Source organism: Spizellomyces punctatus (genome assembly GCF_000182565.1).
Source record: "Spizellomyces punctatus DAOM BR117 chromosome Unknown supercont1.7, whole genome shotgun sequence".
NCBI classification, from domain to species: Eukaryota; Fungi; Chytridiomycota; class Chytridiomycetes; order Spizellomycetales; family Spizellomycetaceae; genus Spizellomyces; species Spizellomyces punctatus.
Window position 1 is genome coordinate 1,334,808 of NW_015971543.1, and position 16,176 is coordinate 1,350,983.

Genomic DNA, 16,176 nt, shown 5'->3' on the forward strand with positions numbered 1-16,176 from the left:
GGGATAAAAAGACGATTCAACCGGGTGCGTTTAAACCACTGGAAAGGGAGTTGGTGTTTGATATTGATATGACGGATTATGATGAGATTCGGACGTGTTGTAGGTGGGTTTATCTCTTTGGATTGTTTTATGTGTTTGGTTTTGTATGTTCAATTTTGAATATCCGTTTATAGTGGTGGGGATGTGTGTAGGGTGTGTTGGGATTTCATGACGGTTGCGATTAAAGTTGTGCATAAGACATTGACGGGTACGTTTTTTGCAACATGTTTGAGGTTGTGGTTTAACTCTCTATAATCTGATGTTATATTGTTGTAGATGATTTTGGGTTTAAGAACTTGTTGTGGGTGTACAGTGGACGACGGGGTGTACATTGTTGGGTATGTGATGAACGGGCCCGAAAAATGCCATCAGAGGGACGACGAGCTATTGTGAGTTTTCTGGAAGTGATCAAGGTGTGTGTGCTGTTGTGCATTGCTTTGTTTTTGAGGTATTTTTTGGTGTTTATTGGATTCGTTTGATAACATTTGTAGGGAGGTGAAAACGCTGGACGTAAAACCAATTTACCCAAATCCTTGCATCCTTCTTTACGGTCCGTTCCCCATCTCGCTGTGTTCGTTTGGAATACATGCCTTTAACGTTATTTCACTTTTAGACGCGCGTACGAGGTCCTTGTCCCCCATTTCCGCAAAACCGTCGTAGAAGGCATGCAAGTCCTCTCGGTACGCGACCATTGGACCAAACTCCTTGCCCTTGTTCCTGATGAAGGTACGATACACTTCCAATTCAAACCTTGTAAAAAAATATTCATTTGTATGATATTTTTAGATGTACGAAAGCGGTTGGATCAGCAGTGGAGTACCCGTGAACGATCCAATGAATCGAGATGGGAAGATTTGGTATCTGAATTGAATTCCAAAAAGGTATGTGGTGCTTTTTTTGAAGGTTGTCATAGTGGTTTATTTATCAACCTTTGTAGAAATCGTTGTATAATGTGGAACGTGATATTATTTTCCAATACACGTATCCGCGTTTGGACTCGAATGTATCGATTGGGTTGAACCATTTGTTGAAAGCTCCTTTTTGTGTGCATCCTAAAACGGGTAAGAAAATACCTACAGGTTCTTGTACCTTTTGTATTTACAACTTTTTTTTTTAATTGTAGGTAAAGTGTGTGTCCCAATGGACCCGGACCGATGTGAAGAGTTTGATCCAATGGATGTACCTACTTTGGAAAGTGTACTCAATGATGAAGGGACTAGTAAACGGATTGGTGTTGAGAGGTTTTGTAAAGTCTTTTTGAGGGGGGTTGGTGAGGAGGTTCGGAGGGGGTTGAAGGAGAGGAATATATTAGAGTTTTGAAATGAATATGCGGGAATTTAATTATGTGAATGTTGTTTTTATGGGTTTTTATGTGGCAGATTACACACTTTCAAATGTGAGAAGACGAACGACCACCAACTACCAACTTGTTTCCTAGTTCTACTCGACCAGTACATCCACTCGACAACATGGTCAAAGTACCACTCTCTAAATCATGGTCGCTCGAGCATCCGGAGCGTCTCAATTATATTATTGCAAATGATGACAGCTACTCACAGGAGACGTATCCTCACGTAGCAGGCCTCACTCTTACGCGCCTTCGAAGCAATATTCAAAGGACCATTATGAATCGGTTGCGTGCCAACAATGTTGACACTTCACAAATGTCCGCGGCATCCTTTGGATTTTTGACAGCTGGGGTGACAGAAACGGCAGAGACTCTGGACACCATTATGGAGCTTCTCAACAACCATATGGAAGTTACCGATGAGGATATGATTGAAGCGCTGCAGCTGCGGGAATCGACTATTGAAGATGTTGGCTCAGCAATGGCGGATATAGATGGATACGGGCGCGAAAGGTTCTATGTATGGAGTTGGCCGATACTCGTTGAAGATTTATACCGCCTGATTGAAGACTGGGAAGAGGACGAATTGAATCCCGAGGAGGTTTATCACTGGTTGAGTCCGTTTCTACTGTTGCCCGAGGAACAACGAGGCAAGACATGTTATATCCGGTATGTTGGCAAGTCTGAATATCCCAGCGTTCCGTACAAGCGGTTTGTCACCGATTCAAAGCAACGAGAGGGTGGACTGCTTTGCCGCTTTACGACGATACTTGAGAGGAAGTTTCCGGATAGCTGTACCGCCGGCCGTACTTTTGAATTTACGAAAGCTACCCTCGAGGCCTTTGCTGCCCCGCGCTTGCGTGATGACCGGGAAAGATTTATTATTGGATTCTTTGGAAGCGACAGTCTGCTCAATCAACAACTGGGAGGCTATTATGGCACGTACACGCCCAGTAGCGAGGACCATACCCTGTTCACGTCACTTGAGACGTGAACCGATTCATAATGGTAGTTTGAATATTGCTTCGAAGGCGCGTAAGAGTGAGGCCTGCTACGTGAGGATACGTCTCCTGTGAGTAGCTGTCATCATTTGCAATAATATAATTGAGACGCTCTGGATGCTCGAGCGACCACGATTTAGTCAGTGGTACTTTGACCATGACTGTCGAGTGGATGGAGTGGTCGGGGGGTTATAGGAAACAAGTTGGTAGTTGGTGGTCGTTCGTCTTCTCACGTTTGCGTAATCTGATGTGCGTGAGACTCGGCGCACACATGCTGCCGATAGGGTGGCTTACTTTTGAAGCCCTTGATTCGTTCTATCGATCCGGCGAGTCACAGAGTCGCACGTTGTCGTGATTCAGGAGGTCCCTACAAGAATTTTAAGTAAAGTTATTACCGGCACCTAGTGTAGCAACTTCTTGGGTTCCAGGATTCGCCTTGCGCCTTGCAACACCTGGTTACTATAACAGTGCGTTTGTAGGACCCGATTTTTCAGAGCTGTTGTATATTGGTTACTATAATCTCGATTGGATACTTGTCAGGTTACTCCCGGGTACAAAATCGGATACAGATTATTCTACCTTAATCCTCGCCTTTTTATGCTCCATCGCTTCCCCTCCTTTTCCATGGCTCCCGATTCCCCGCCATAATGTATCACTAAATAAAACATTACTCAGCCGCCGCTTGCCGTCCTTCATTTTTTGTCTCTTTCATCTCGTCAAACAATCGGTGAGTTTCTTCCGATGCTCCTGCTCCTTGATCTCGTTCGAACTGTCAAGTTTCGCCGACGCGCGCGCCCAGCTGATTACCTCACACTCAGATAATCGCTGCTCCAGTCACGTGCGTTTGCCTGCGCTCTGAGTCACGCGTTCAATGTCCTAGTCCAGTGACCATATCTCTAATCTTACAATACAATAGAATACTCGATGTGACCTGAAAAACACATGACCGCGCACGTGACCGTGATGCGTGTTAAGAGTCGGCACCAGTTTCTTACTTTCTTTTAACAATGCATTCAACAAAAACAAAGACTAACTTGAATTATATAAGATATACTTACCTGAGTGGGTGAGAGATGTGCCACGACAAGCAAGTTATGCACAGTAATGCAATCATGCATTTATGTACTCGGCATGCGTGAAGGACTGAATTATATGTAATATAATTTACGATATGGTGCACCCAAAGATGTTCTACGGGATAAATGCATAATATAAATATAGAGAAGCGCTTCCATATGACATAAGTATCACTACGATATATTTTCTGTATTTTATGGCCTTCTGTCAAGTGCGTTGCGCGCACGCCTTTCCACTAGTCCGTGTATGTACAGTAATTGATGCGCGAGTCACGTGGACGCATCTCTTCACATATCGCTTTACCCGCAGTGTCTTGCACTTGTAGCTTCCTTCGAATCAACCTCATACATTGTATCTTCCTAATGACATTTCCTGAGCTTGCGCGCTCAGCGCACGACAACGTACGCTATCTTCAGGACTCGAAATTCATTAAGGAGAAACGGACACATCTGTCAAACACCTGCCCTCTTGGCTACAATCTTCCCACCCCCAACCAAGGGCCATGATGCCTTTCATCATCCACCAAGGCAAGTGATGCTGGATGCATTCACTTTCCCTATCCGCGAGAATGATGCAATTTGGTTACTATACAAGTGGCTGGAGCACGACTATCCAACCGGTGGTACATTCAATACAACAAAACCAGAGCAGTTGCCTGATCTTGCACAGGACGCATTGCTTGTGCGGTTCCCTGCATTCTTGAGGCCTTATTCAAGATTCCCTTATTATCGTTTGTGGATGTCATGGTTGGAGAACTTTGGAAGGTTCGGAAAAAACATTTATGTAAACCTCAGATTCCTCAGAGATTGTGCCGAAAAGTCTGCCAAAAAGTACGACCAGAGTCGGGTACAGCAACGTTACAGAATCTTCACATTTGGGCCCCCCAAGTAGTATAGTATACGAGCGCTTTGGCTTTTGTTAAGGGTTGATCTTTGCGTGGCGTTCTTGGGCCATCGCCTGATCAGAAAGAATCAGTCAAATCAGTTGCAGTGATGCAGTAGTCTTTAGCATAGGAATTTAGCCAAGAATCCTGTATATAAAGAATGTATTCAACAGAGCAAACCAATTTCCATACGTTATCACAATACCATTCTCCCACAGCGCGTGGTCGTCTCCGTGGTCGTCTGCGTGGTTTGCCAGCGTGATTGTCTGCGGAAGACTGACAGAGCTGTATGGGCAGCCACCTTATGGCCCGGCTATGGCCGGCCGTAGGGTTAGGATCTAGCTGGCGATGAGAATTCCAGCTGGTTTTAAATTGGCTGCGAAATGCATATTTCAGCCAAGTCCCAATCGATTATAAGACTCAGGTCCGGACCTACGGGTTGCCACCAAGTATAACTCTTATACATCTGTACATCATCAAGAGCTGGCGGCCCCCATAGCACAGTGGTAGTGCGTCAGTCTTGTAAACTGAAGGTCCCAGGTTCGAACCCTGGTGCGGGCATCAATAATTGGTAGTTGTTTCATTTTGTTTCATTTTCATCCCTGAATCCCCCCCTTCATTCTCTCATCCTCCTCCCCCTACAACTCCTATCGACCTAATCACCGGACAAGCTGAGCACTGGTTGGATTCCAACTATACTTGCATAGGAAATAAATAATAATAAACTGCATTTTCTGGTTTTATCAGGTCTTCTGTCAAGTGTGTTGCATGTATGCGTTCACACTAGTTAACATATATGGCCCGGCCCGTCTTCAATCTGCCCACCCACTTGCTCGTATGTATGCATTCGAATCGCTCGTCTGGTGAATACGTCGATACCAGTAGTACTCCTTCATTCTCTCATCCTCCTTCCCCCACCCTATATCCCCCCACTCAAATCCATAAATCTTAGAGCATCTCCATCATTTTATGGCACACAATTTTGATGTCCGAGGCTTAAATTTCATTCTTACGGGTGGAGCTTAGAGACATTAAAACCTCCCCAGGGACATCATTTCCCTGCGCCACTCCACATATTTGATGTCCAAACGCAAAGAACAAAGCTTGAATTATATAGGTATATTTACCTGAGTGAGTGAGATGTGCTACGACAAGCAAGTGAGGCATAGTAATGCATCTATGTACACGGAATGTGGGAAGACTGGATAGTGTAATTATTTATGGAAGATATGGTGCAATCAAAGACATTTTTTACGGGGGAACTGCATAATGTAGAATATAGAGAACTGCTTCCATAGGATAAAATAGCCATTAGCTGCATCTGCCGCACGCCTTTCTACTAGTAATCCTATAATGTGTATGGGTGGTTGAAACGCGCCGAGTGATAAAAAATTTAACTATAAAGCGGCTTGATCCCCCTACATTCCTTAAAACAGCGGCCCAAACCCTCTAACGCCACATCTATCATTATACCAGAAAGAGAAGAATAAAATGAAACATGATAAAATTTGTGTTCATGGGTGCACTAGTACTAAGTGTTTCATACAACATTCCCATATTCTCTCTCCCCAAAATGTGAGACAAGACAAGAAAGAAAAAGCGGCCAGTGTTCCCTGCTTTCTCTTGGTGTTGGTGTGTGTGTGTGTGTGGGAATATTCATACCTCATTGGCAAGAAGAAGGAAGGCGCTTTTGCACTTGGCCGTGCGTTTATTATAGAACAGTAGGGTTAGAACAAAAAGGACGTTTGTGTGTATTTGAAAAGGTGAGTTTATTCTGTGGTCGTCTTCCTTCTTTCCCACACACACACACGCTCATCTCTTTTCATCTCGTTTAGAGGGGAATTCAGAAATGTCTTACAACCAACCACCTCCACCACGCTATGCTCGCCCACCTCCTTCTTCAGCTGGTTCTTCAGTTTCTTCTTCTTCTTATTCACAACAACAACAACAACAGAGATCCTATACCCAAACATCAACTCCTTCTCCTACGCAGTATTCAAGGCCTTTTACTCCTCCCATGCAGCAACCACGCTATGGGCCGCCTTCTCCAATGCATCCATTGAATCATGCGGTGGATATGCCCATGCCTTTTCAGGGTGAGTATAGCGATTGTGTGAGCGTTTGTAACAAGCGAGTAGTGAGGGAGGGAATCAGTTGGAGTGCGCAGACGCGTTATGTCTTGACATTGGGAAACTCGCGGATGGGATACGCAGACGCGTTTTTCAAATTATGTGCGGTGGACGGTTACGCTTTCGTATTGGGAAGAGAGCGCCTCACTTTTGCCAATCTCGCCTTTGTATGCAAAAAGTGCTAACCCTACTCTGGTAGGCCCCCCACCGGGCGGATACTCTGCTCCTTCGGTCAACAACGCCTACGCAAGCCGCAAGCGCACTGTCCGCAAAATCCCCTTGACACCTCAAGGAAACCTTGTCATTGACATACCCGTCCCCGACCGCGTACTCTCAAACGCAAAACTCCGCACGGGGGAAGAATTCACTCATATGCGCTACACAGCGGTCACGTGTCCCGCAGACGACTTTACAACCCGCGGGTACTCGCTCCGTCAACAAGAGTATAACCGCCACACGGAAATCTTTATCGTCGTCACAATGTACAATGAAGACGACTTTTTGTTTTGCAAATCCATGACGGCCATCATGAAAAACATTGCTCATCTGTGTACGCGCTCTCGCTCCAAAACATGGGGAAACGATGGCTGGAAGAAAGTCGTTGTGTGTATCGTCTCGGATGGACGTACCAAAGTGAATCCTCGGGTTTTGGATGTCTTGGGTTTGATGGGCGTCTTTCAGGATGGGATCATGAAAGATCATGTCAATGAGAAACCCGTGACTGCCCACTTGTTTGAATACACAACGCAGGTGGCCGTTGATACAGAGTTGAAATTGAAGGGTCCTGAAAAGGGATTTGTTCCCGTGCAGATTCTGTTTTGTCTCAAGGAAAAGAATGCCAAAAAGGTGAGTTTGCGTTAGGATCCGGCTTAGGGTTGGTAGGGTTTGGGTAGGATCGTTAGGTTCAGGTTCGCCTTCGGGATAGGGCTCAGTTTAGGATTTTCGCGGTCTGGGTTAGGATCTTTACGGTTCGCATTCGCGTGCGGTTTAAGGCTTGTGTTCGTCTTCGTGTTCGCGTTCTCGTTCGCGTCGTGTTCAGCTTAAGGTGTTGGTGTTCGCGTTCGGGTTTGGCGTGGAGCCATGCCTCGCCTTCGCTCATTATGGACCTGGAGAGCAAAATTGAGCTATGGCGAATGGATGGCACACGAGGAGGGATCGCACTGTTATTGTCGTTGTGGGTGGGAGGTTGCCACTGTGCAACTCACTGCTGTTCGTTGCACAGACTCACTAACGTGTGTTTGCATATCGTTCCCTAGATCAACTCACACCGTTGGTTCTTTAATGCGTTTGGCCCGCTTCTCCGCCCCAATGTCTGCATGCTCATTGACGTGGGTACCAAGCCCCAAGACACGGCCCTCTACCACTTGTGGAAAGCCTTTGACCGTGACCCCTCCATCGGAGGTGCTTGTGGAGAAATCTATGCCGAACTTGGCACAGGCTGCAGCAAGCTTATCAACCCCCTCGTCGCCGCACAAAATTTCGAATACAAAATGTCCAATATTCTGGACAAGCCCCTTGAATCTGTCTTTGGTTACATTTCGGTTCTTCCTGGTGCCTTTTCTGCGTATCGCTATGTCGCATTGCAAGGCAAACCCTTGTCGCAGTACTTTAAAGGCGAGACCATGCATGGCGGTGCCGACATTTTTGCTGCAAACATGTACCTCGCCGAAGACCGTATCCTCTGTTTTGAACTCGTCACGAAACGGAGTCAAGCTTGGTTACTCAAATATGTGAAATCCGCCAAAGCCGAAACAGACGTCCCGGACTCTGTGCCTGAATTTATTTCGCAACGTCGGCGGTGGTTGAATGGATCGTTTTTTGCCGGTGTGCATGCCTTGACGCATTGGTACTACCTTTGGAGGAGTGGACATGGGATTTTCCGGAAATTGTTGTTGATGCTCGAGTTTTCGTACAATTTCATCATGTTGATTTTCAATTGGTTTGGACTGGTGAGTTGCCTCAGCCTTTAGCTTTTGCTTATCCAGTGTTGGTTATTAATGGTTCGCGCCTTTTATAGTCCTTTTTCTATCTTACCTTTTACTTTTTGGCCAACGCCCGCATCCCTGGCAGCCCCGGCACCGATGGCCAGTCTGACCCGTTTGACCCCTACGGCTTTTACGTCTTTCAAGTCCTCCGCCAAGTCTATCTCATGGCCCTCATCATCTGCTTCATTTCTTCCATGGGAAATCGCCCGCAAGGTTCCAAATACATTTACATCTCCTGCATGTTCCTCTTTGCGATCATTATGGGCATCATGCTCTTTTATTGTGGATGGAACGTGTACCTCACGATTCCTAAATCGAGTCAAGAGTGGAGTAACCTGGGTACGATTATTCAGCAGCGGCCTGCGTTGCGGGATATTGTCATTTCTTTGGCGAGTACCTACGGACTCTATGTCATATCGTCGTTGCTGTATATGGAGCCCTGGCATATGATTACGAGTTTTATTCAGTACTTGTTTTTGATGCCGAGCTTTTTGAATATTTTGATGATTTACGCATGTAAGTTTTTTTCGTTGGCGTTTTGTTTCTCCCTCGCTCTCGTCTTGAGTCCTTGTTTCTAAAACTCTTGATCTATAGTCTCCAACCTCCACGACGTCTCATGGGGAACAAAAGGTGACAACGGAAACGCAACCGATCTAGGCCAAGTAACCTCCTCAAAAACCAAAGACGGCACGCAAATCGTCTCTGTGGAAATTCCAACAGACCGAACAGACATCAACGCCAATTACGACAAATTCCTCGCATCCCTCCGTCAGCCCCGACCAACCGAATCCACCAAACGGGACGCCAAAACCAAACAAGAAGATTATTTCCGACAATTCCGTACCCGGGTTTTACTTTGGTGGATGTTTACGAATGCGGCTGTTGTTGTTGTGCTTACCAATGATGCGTTGCGGGATTCAATGTTTACAAAATTGGGGGTTGATGGGAATGGGGGGCAGTTCAATCCCTTCTTGAAGGTGAGTTTGGCTTTCATGTCTTGCCTTCATGTTTTCTTTTTTTTTTCTAACTTTTTATCTTTAGTTTACGTTTTACTCCGTACTCGGTATCTCAGCCATTCGATTCGTCGGATGTGTCGCATACCTAATCCAACGCATGATCTGTGGATAAAACTCGATCCTTTCTCTCTCTGTGTGTTTTGTTGTTTTTGTATCTTTTTTTTTGCGCGTAGAGCGGTTTTAGGCTATTTCAATAGGGTGCAATTGTCTATGGGTGTGGGGCGGGTCCCCTCCATCTTATTGATTGTGGGGTTGGGTGTGTGGGTGGGATACAGTATATAGAAAGTGGATATAGATGTGGTTTGTACTATTTTTTTTTTTTTTGTGTGTTTCGTTTTTTGCATATGTTTAGGTACTTTTTTGTTTTTGAATCCGTGTCCCGTTATTTGCTTTTTGTTGGTTTTTTTTGAAGGTTGGGATGGATGTGAACTCCCCTGCATGACCATGTTGACAACACGTCCATTCAAAGTCGTACCAAGCTCGTTTATGATACTCGCATCTCACTATACATCAAAACAATCTCCAAAAAAACCGTGCACCTGATGTGCATGAGACTCGGCGCACACAAGCTGCTTACTTTTGAAGCCTTGATTCATTCTATCGATCCGCCGAGTCGCACGTACGCTATCTTCAGGACTCGAAATTCATTAAGGAGAAACGGACACATCTGTCAAACACCTGCCCTCTTGGCTACAATCTTCCCACCCCCAACCAAGGGCCGTGATGCCTTTCGTCATCCACCAAGGCAAGCGATGCTGGATGCATTCACTTTCCCTATCCGCGAGAATGATGCCATTTTGGTTACTATACAAGTGGCTGGAGCACGACTATCCAACTGGTGGTACATTCAATACAACAAAACCAGAGCGGTTGCCTGATCTTGCGCAGGACGCATTGCTTGTGCGGTTCCCCGCATTCTTGAGGCCTTATTCAAGATTCCCTTATTATCTTTTGTGGATGTCATGGTTGGAGAACTTTGGAAGGTTCGGAAAAAACATTTATGTAAACATCAGATTCCTCAGAGATTGTGCCGAAAAGTCTGCCAAAAAGTACGACCAGAGTGGGGTACAGCAACGTTACAGAATCTTCACATTTGGGCCCCCAAGTAATCATCGCATCAAGACGTTCTTAGCATATTTCGTGCAACCCATATGGAATCTGGGCCATCGCCTGATCAGAAAGAATCAGTACCGCCACCTTCAAATCAGTTGCAGTGATGCAGTAGTCTTTAGCATAGGAATTTAGCCAAGAATCCTGTATATACAACTCGAGTCGAAGTTTTTATCGATCAGACAGGGCAGAAACAGAGCAGTGGTTTGAATTTGATGTATTTAAATGACGAATATGTGGTATTCCACCCCTTTGCTGCGTGCCGATGACAAAATCCGGGTGTTCCAAGCAGTTTCTTCTATTGCGGTTGTTGTGGTTGCATTCTTTAACTCGCCATTTTATAGCTGTAAAGAATGTATTCAACAGAGCAAGTCGCGGCAGAAGCCATAGCGACACTAAATCCCCACAACTAGCTTCTCAACTCTAACCCTAGGTTTACAGGAACCAAACAGAGTACGTCAACCGCTTGATCACCCGCACGGAAGCCTCTAAATCCTGCTCGGTTCACCTTAACCGAATCCCTTGCCTCTCGCCCACTTTATCGCTACCGAAACCCCAAAAGAGGATTCAAAGACTGCATTTCCCAGCACGGCAACCCAATCTACCTGCTCGGGAACATCCATAATCAGTCTTAAAATCCGTTACACTAGGTTGGAGACCAGTCAAACTGAACTCTGGTGAAAACTCTGAATTTCTGGTCAAAAGACCAGTAATGTCAATAGTCTCACGAAGCTTTGTCAAAAGACTTTGTTTGGAGCTCAAAAAGATTGAACTCTGGTGAAAAATTTGACCTTCTGGTCAATATGCCAGTAAAGTCTTTAGTTTTTCAACTCTTTAGTTAAAAATCTGAATAACTCAAAAGTCGATGTGAACCTTTGAGTTTCTTAACCAAAAGACCAGTGTAGTTCTCAAATATGAACATTTCTGGTCAAAAGACTAGAAAACCTCTTAGTTTCAAAACTCTCTAGTCAAAAGACTAATAAATCCCACAGTTGGTGCGCTGTTTCCTTAGCAAAACTAAGGGACAACAGCAAATATTCAAATGTCAAAATCACTTGGTAAGTTCTTAATAATCCTTTGGATTGTGTGTCAAAGTTTTGTATTTTGCACCGGTGAAGACTTGTCCCCACCCATGATAGGAAACATGGGATTTTCGCACCCCAGTAACTGTGGCAATCCAAATGTCTCTTTCACAGGTGTTTGGAACATGACCACCAAAATTCACAGAACAATAGTTTTGCTACATAGACAGTAGTTCTGCTATCTCCAATCAATTTGCGCCAACAAACTAGCTAAACTAACCAAGACAATGACCTTCCCCCATGATTTTACATCAAGAGACTAGCTAAACTAACTAAAACCATAGTTTCTTGTTCTTTGTTATACAGATGTGTCTGTTTCTCCTTAATGAATTTCGAGTCCTGAAGATAGCGTAGGTGCGACTCTTATATGTGAATCGCCATGCATGCACTCTGTGCAATTCTCTCATGTCCCGGTTTCACACTTGTACGCTGCATACATTCCTTATTCCCTTGCATCCGGTGTCCGGCTTCCATCAAGCTTAGATCCATAGAACATACAAGAAAACGATGCACGAATCGACAGACAGATATATTCAACAAGACCCCAACGTATGCCTAGAAGTATACAAAAAGTAAAGCACTATGTACACACATAATCGATCACAGGGCTTTGAAAGAGTTGGAACTTTCCGTTGTCAAGGTAAACATGATGGAAGAACCCGCTGGCACAAAGGCAGAAACAAAGGTAGAGGAAAAAATTCGTGTAGAAAAGTCTGCTAAACTGAAGAAGAAAAGAAGAGATCAAAAGCGAAAGCGAAAGCCAAGTCCAGAACGCGGAACACTGGGTGGTCTGGTACGGACATTGCTGTAGGACTGGGTATGGCGTCAAGAAACACAATCATTTGTGGAAATAATCTTGTCAACGTATACTTTCTAGCACGTCTGTCAAGTCTGTGATATGTTTGAAAGGTAATCCACGTGCCCACGCGTATACGACCTCCACCAGTCCAAATTTCAGACCCGCCATCACATCTTCCAAGCACACATCTAGTCCGCAATTATGTTGCACTTTTGCGACTCGGGTGCCAATTTCAATGATGGCTTCGTTTTTGGTAAGTCGATACGTGTAAAACTAACAGCTCTCTGTACTGCATTATTATTGATAGATTTGTTGAGGGACACGCTTTGGCACATTTTCACACGACGAAACATCCATGTGCGACTGACTTGGACTCTACGGGATGCTATTGGTAGAAACATCTGATATCCCAAACGTTGGTCCGGGCAAGGCCTTTTGCAACTCGACTAATTGCTGTTGCAAAAGTTGGGGATCAATTCCAGGAACGGGCCACTGCATCACACATCTTGGATCTCTTGGATGTACTTGTGAAGTTTTCGCATGCTTACTGGCTTCATGGTGTTGACAGTGATTTGAGTACTCTGCAACCTTGCGTATGAGAATCGAAATGAGGTTACCTTTGTCAAAAACAGATCCGCACCAGCCGCCAAAGCAGCCAGACTATGACACCCGCCTCTGCGACCTAAAAATCCTCATTCAATCCCTCCCCCTCCCAAACTACACCACCCTCGAATACTCATTCTCTGGGTTATTTAATAACTGAACGTTTAGCAGAGGGGGCGCCTGTATAGCAGAGGGGGCCTGTATAGCGGAGGGGGAGCCTGTATAGCAGAGGGGGCGCCTGTATAGCAGAGGGGGCGCCTGTATAGCAGAGGGGGCGCCTGTATAGCAGAGGGGGCGCCTGTATAGCAAAGTGGTTAATGCGTCAGTCTTGTAAACTGAAGGTCCCAGGTTCGAATCCTGGTGCGGGCACTACGTTATTGACATGGAGATTTTTTTGTTTTGCCCGTTGCACAAGTCTGCAGCACATAGAGCGGCACACCATTCTCCATCACTCACTCTTCGTCCATCGCGAATCTGTTGCAAAATGTCCGACGATAGTTGAAGAGCCCACCGCACTGTGGTTCGCTCAAGGTCGCAGCTGTCAATTTTATCTGGAGGCAGAGCGGGTGAGCGAGGAGAATAGGATGGCGTGTAGTAATTGGAATCTGTCGAGACAGAATCCATTACTATTGGCGGCGAGTCACACATGGGGGAGCAGCTGTAAACCAAGGGTAAAAATAATGGAAATGATGCAAACGCCAGCACGAACGATTGGTTGAATTTCTTCACTTTGACATTCAGAGCACTGGGCAGAAAGCACATTGCGCATTGCCGCAATTCTCTCATGTCCTGGTTTCCTACTTGTACGCTGGAAACATTCCTCATTCGTGGCATCTCCTGTCTCACTTCCACCAAGCTTAGATCCATACAAATAAACGATTCACGAATCGACAGACAGATATATTCAACCAAGGCCCCAACGTATGCCTAGAAGTATACAAAAAGTAAAGCACTACGTACACACAAAATCGGCAACCGGAAGGAAAAAAAAACAATGTCCCGAAAAATACAGGGTCATATGTAACATCCTACGCAAATGGGAATAGGAAAGCAAGGTCGGGGTCAAGTCTTGTCGTTGTCGGCTTTCGTATCTGGGTATTCTGGGGCCTGTCCCAAGAGAAATTACACCAATAGATACAGGTAATTTTTTTAACCCTTCCCAATCGTCATGGTTTGAATGCACCGTCTTTTACACTCCAGCGTGCAAACAACCGCGAACAAGCCTTATCATAAATACGATGATCTCCGCAACAGGAAATCACACATTGTAATGCTCGCCATGTCACACATTTAACAATATTGGTCCAACGGTGTGCTCTTGGGTTGAATGGGACTGTTCCTCTCGCAAGTCGGCGTGTTTAACTGTGCAACTGCTGCACGATGCCTCATTGTTTCAAAGGAATACCACGAAATGGCCTTCTTGGCCTTTCTTTGTTGCATTATCTCAATTTGCCAATACTATTGGCCGCGATTTCAACAACTCCGTGAATATGCGCTGGAGTGTAAAAGACCGGGCATTTAAACCAGGAGGATTGGGATGGGTCGCAACGCAAAAAAATTTCCATCTATATCGCACCAGGAGTTGAACCTGGGACCTTCAGCCCGGATAAAGATAACTACTACCAGCCCTAATACATGTGCGATAAACCATGCTCGTTGTTTTTGTCAGTATGTTAGCTAGTGAGGGTATATTCCTATAGGGAATGTATTAATGATAGAGAATAGGGTTAGGGTTAGGAGGACAGAGTTTTTGGTACTAGATGTACAGATGGTGGTGCAGATGACGAGCAGCCTGCCTAGTCTATTGGCAATAAAAAGCGTCACATGCAATACACCAGATTGCAGCAATCGTGACGAAAATCAGCCCGCATAAAGATAACTACTATCAGCCTTAATACATGCGCGATAAACCATGCTCGTTGTTTTCGTCAGTAGAACAGAGTTTTTGGTACTAAATCCTTTCTTCTTGTTTGGTTTCTTGAGAGTTGAGGGTACCGAAGAAGAGGTCAGCGGGAAGAGGGCTGGGAAACGCGTTTCTCGTAGGAGAGCAGCAAGCAAGCAAGCAAAGCAGTGAAAGGGGGGGGGGGGGGGGGCCGGGGGGGGGCGGTTTTTTTTTGTTTAAACTAAGCGAAATGAAAAATGATTGATGCGAAATGGCCGTTAGTGGACCCGGCTCTTTTGTTTATCTTCCTAATGACAATGTCATAAAAAATCTAGTTAATTGGTTGCAAGGCTCATGGTATATATTGACGTTTGTATTTACCTGCACGCTATGTAGAAACTGAGTGCGTCTATCAATAAATCTAGTTAATTCAATTGGCGGCAAGGTATGGTATATATTGACGTTTGTATTTACCTGCACGCTATGTAGAAACTGAGTGCGTCTACCAATAAATCTAGTTAATTGAATTGGTTGCAAGGGTATGGTATATATTGACGTTTGTACTTGTATTTACCAGCACACTAGTGTAGAGGTGACAGAAACTGGCACTAGCTACTACACCAGGGAATAAACCAGCGACAACTGGTTGCTAAGCTACTACTAGGCAATTATACACGCAATACGTAACGGTTGGTTCTAAGCGGATAATTGTCCACCACCACACGCGGTCCCTACTAGGCCTTGATCTGGAACTCTTGATGGCATTGAAGCCAGAGTCTTTGCAACATTGGGGAGACTCGCAAGCTGGAGGATGTTCAGTGACAAGGCTTGGAGACTAAAATAAATTCCATGTCAGCGACAGAATAACATGAAAAGAGATGATGCCATTGGTACATACCAACCAAGCTCAACTAATGTGGCAGCATAATAACAGCTTTGTTGGTTCCGAGGCTGCGCTGGTTCCAGTTGGTTGTAATCGGGTGGGCGAGGTCCTCGGCACCACCACATCTGCATTCTCATGATTCGACCGACAGTCGTGATGAGAAGAGTTGCACAGATGCTTGCGAGTCGAGGATGGGTAAAGAGGAAAGGGGAAAGAGACAGAAGGTCCCCTTTTATAGACCTTTGGCATGCGCCTCACCGCAGTTTAAAAAAAAAAACATTACATGCATGCCACACCGTTTTGAGCGATAGATGGGGTGCTGATTATTCGATATGATTA

The 16,176-nt window shown here is 45.2% G+C and overlaps 4 protein-coding genes and 2 non-coding genes across 6 annotated transcripts; all 6 read left to right on the plus strand.

Moving 5' to 3' along the window:
* SPPG_04843 (DNA primase subunit PRI1) lies at positions 1 to 1,457 on the plus strand. The gene is made up of 8 exons (XM_016753082.1): positions 1 to 103; positions 174 to 247; positions 316 to 452; positions 531 to 589; positions 653 to 765; positions 826 to 920; positions 977 to 1,100; positions 1,163 to 1,457. Exons 1-8 carry the CDS (start codon positions 69 to 71, stop codon positions 1,357 to 1,359), a joined length of 834 nt encoding a protein of 277 aa, XP_016608572.1. The 5' UTR covers positions 1 to 68; the 3' UTR covers positions 1,360 to 1,457.
* Positions 1,458 to 1,508: 51 nt separating this feature from the next.
* Positions 1,509 to 2,381, plus strand: SPPG_04844 (uncharacterized protein; the record flags this gene model as incomplete). The annotated part of the gene is made up of 1 exon (XM_016753083.1): positions 1,509 to 2,381. One exon carries the CDS (start codon positions 1,509 to 1,511, stop codon positions 2,379 to 2,381), a length of 873 nt encoding a protein of 290 aa, XP_016608573.1.
* Positions 2,382 to 3,795: 1,414 nt separating this feature from the next.
* SPPG_09224 (uncharacterized protein) lies at positions 3,796 to 4,538 on the plus strand. Its single transcript, XM_016757381.1, has one exon. It carries the CDS (start codon positions 4,000 to 4,002, stop codon positions 4,354 to 4,356), a length of 357 nt encoding a protein of 118 aa, XP_016608574.1. The 5' UTR covers positions 3,796 to 3,999; the 3' UTR covers positions 4,357 to 4,538.
* A 299-nt stretch (positions 4,539 to 4,837) lies between these two features.
* Positions 4,838 to 4,909, plus strand: SPPG_10090. Its single transcript has one exon. It is a non-coding gene; the product is annotated as a tRNA-Thr (tRNA).
* A 960-nt stretch (positions 4,910 to 5,869) lies between these two features.
* SPPG_04845 (uncharacterized protein) lies at positions 5,870 to 9,916 on the plus strand. The gene is made up of 7 exons (XM_016753084.1): positions 5,870 to 6,111; positions 6,184 to 6,444; positions 6,677 to 7,323; positions 7,734 to 8,426; positions 8,495 to 8,978; positions 9,057 to 9,439; positions 9,504 to 9,916. The coding sequence occupies exons 2-7, from the start codon at positions 6,198 to 6,200 to the stop codon at positions 9,588 to 9,590; spliced, it is 2,541 nt and encodes an 846-aa protein (XP_016608575.1). The 5' UTR covers positions 5,870 to 6,111; positions 6,184 to 6,197; the 3' UTR covers positions 9,591 to 9,916.
* A 3,452-nt stretch (positions 9,917 to 13,368) lies between these two features.
* SPPG_10091 lies at positions 13,369 to 13,441 on the plus strand. Its single transcript has one exon. It is a non-coding gene; the product is annotated as a tRNA-Thr (tRNA).
* The last annotated feature ends 2,735 nt before the right edge of the window (positions 13,442 to 16,176 follow it).

Bases quoted from the DNA above. Each gene is read 5' to 3' on its own strand.
- SPPG_09224 (XM_016757381.1), top strand. From the start codon at position 4,000: ATGCTGGATGCATTCACTTTCCCTATCCGCGAGAATGATGCAATTTGG.
- SPPG_04845 (XM_016753084.1), top strand. From the start codon at position 6,198: ATGTCTTACAACCAACCACCTCCACCACGCTATGCTCGCCCACCTCCT. The intron at 7,324-7,733 runs GTGAGTTTGCGT...ATCGTTCCCTAG, and splicing joins AGGAAAAGAATGCCAAAAAG to ATCAACTCACACCGTTGGTT. The intron at 8,979-9,056 runs GTAAGTTTTTTT...CTTGATCTATAG, and splicing joins TATTTTGATGATTTACGCAT to TCTCCAACCTCCACGACGTC.
- SPPG_04843 (XM_016753082.1), top strand. From the start codon at position 69: ATGACGGATTATGATGAGATTCGGACGTGTTGTAG. The intron at 453-530 runs GTGTGTGTGCTG...TAACATTTGTAG, and splicing joins GTTTTCTGGAAGTGATCAAG to GGAGGTGAAAACGCTGGACG. The intron at 766-825 runs GTACGATACACT...TGATATTTTTAG, and splicing joins TGCCCTTGTTCCTGATGAAG to ATGTACGAAAGCGGTTGGAT.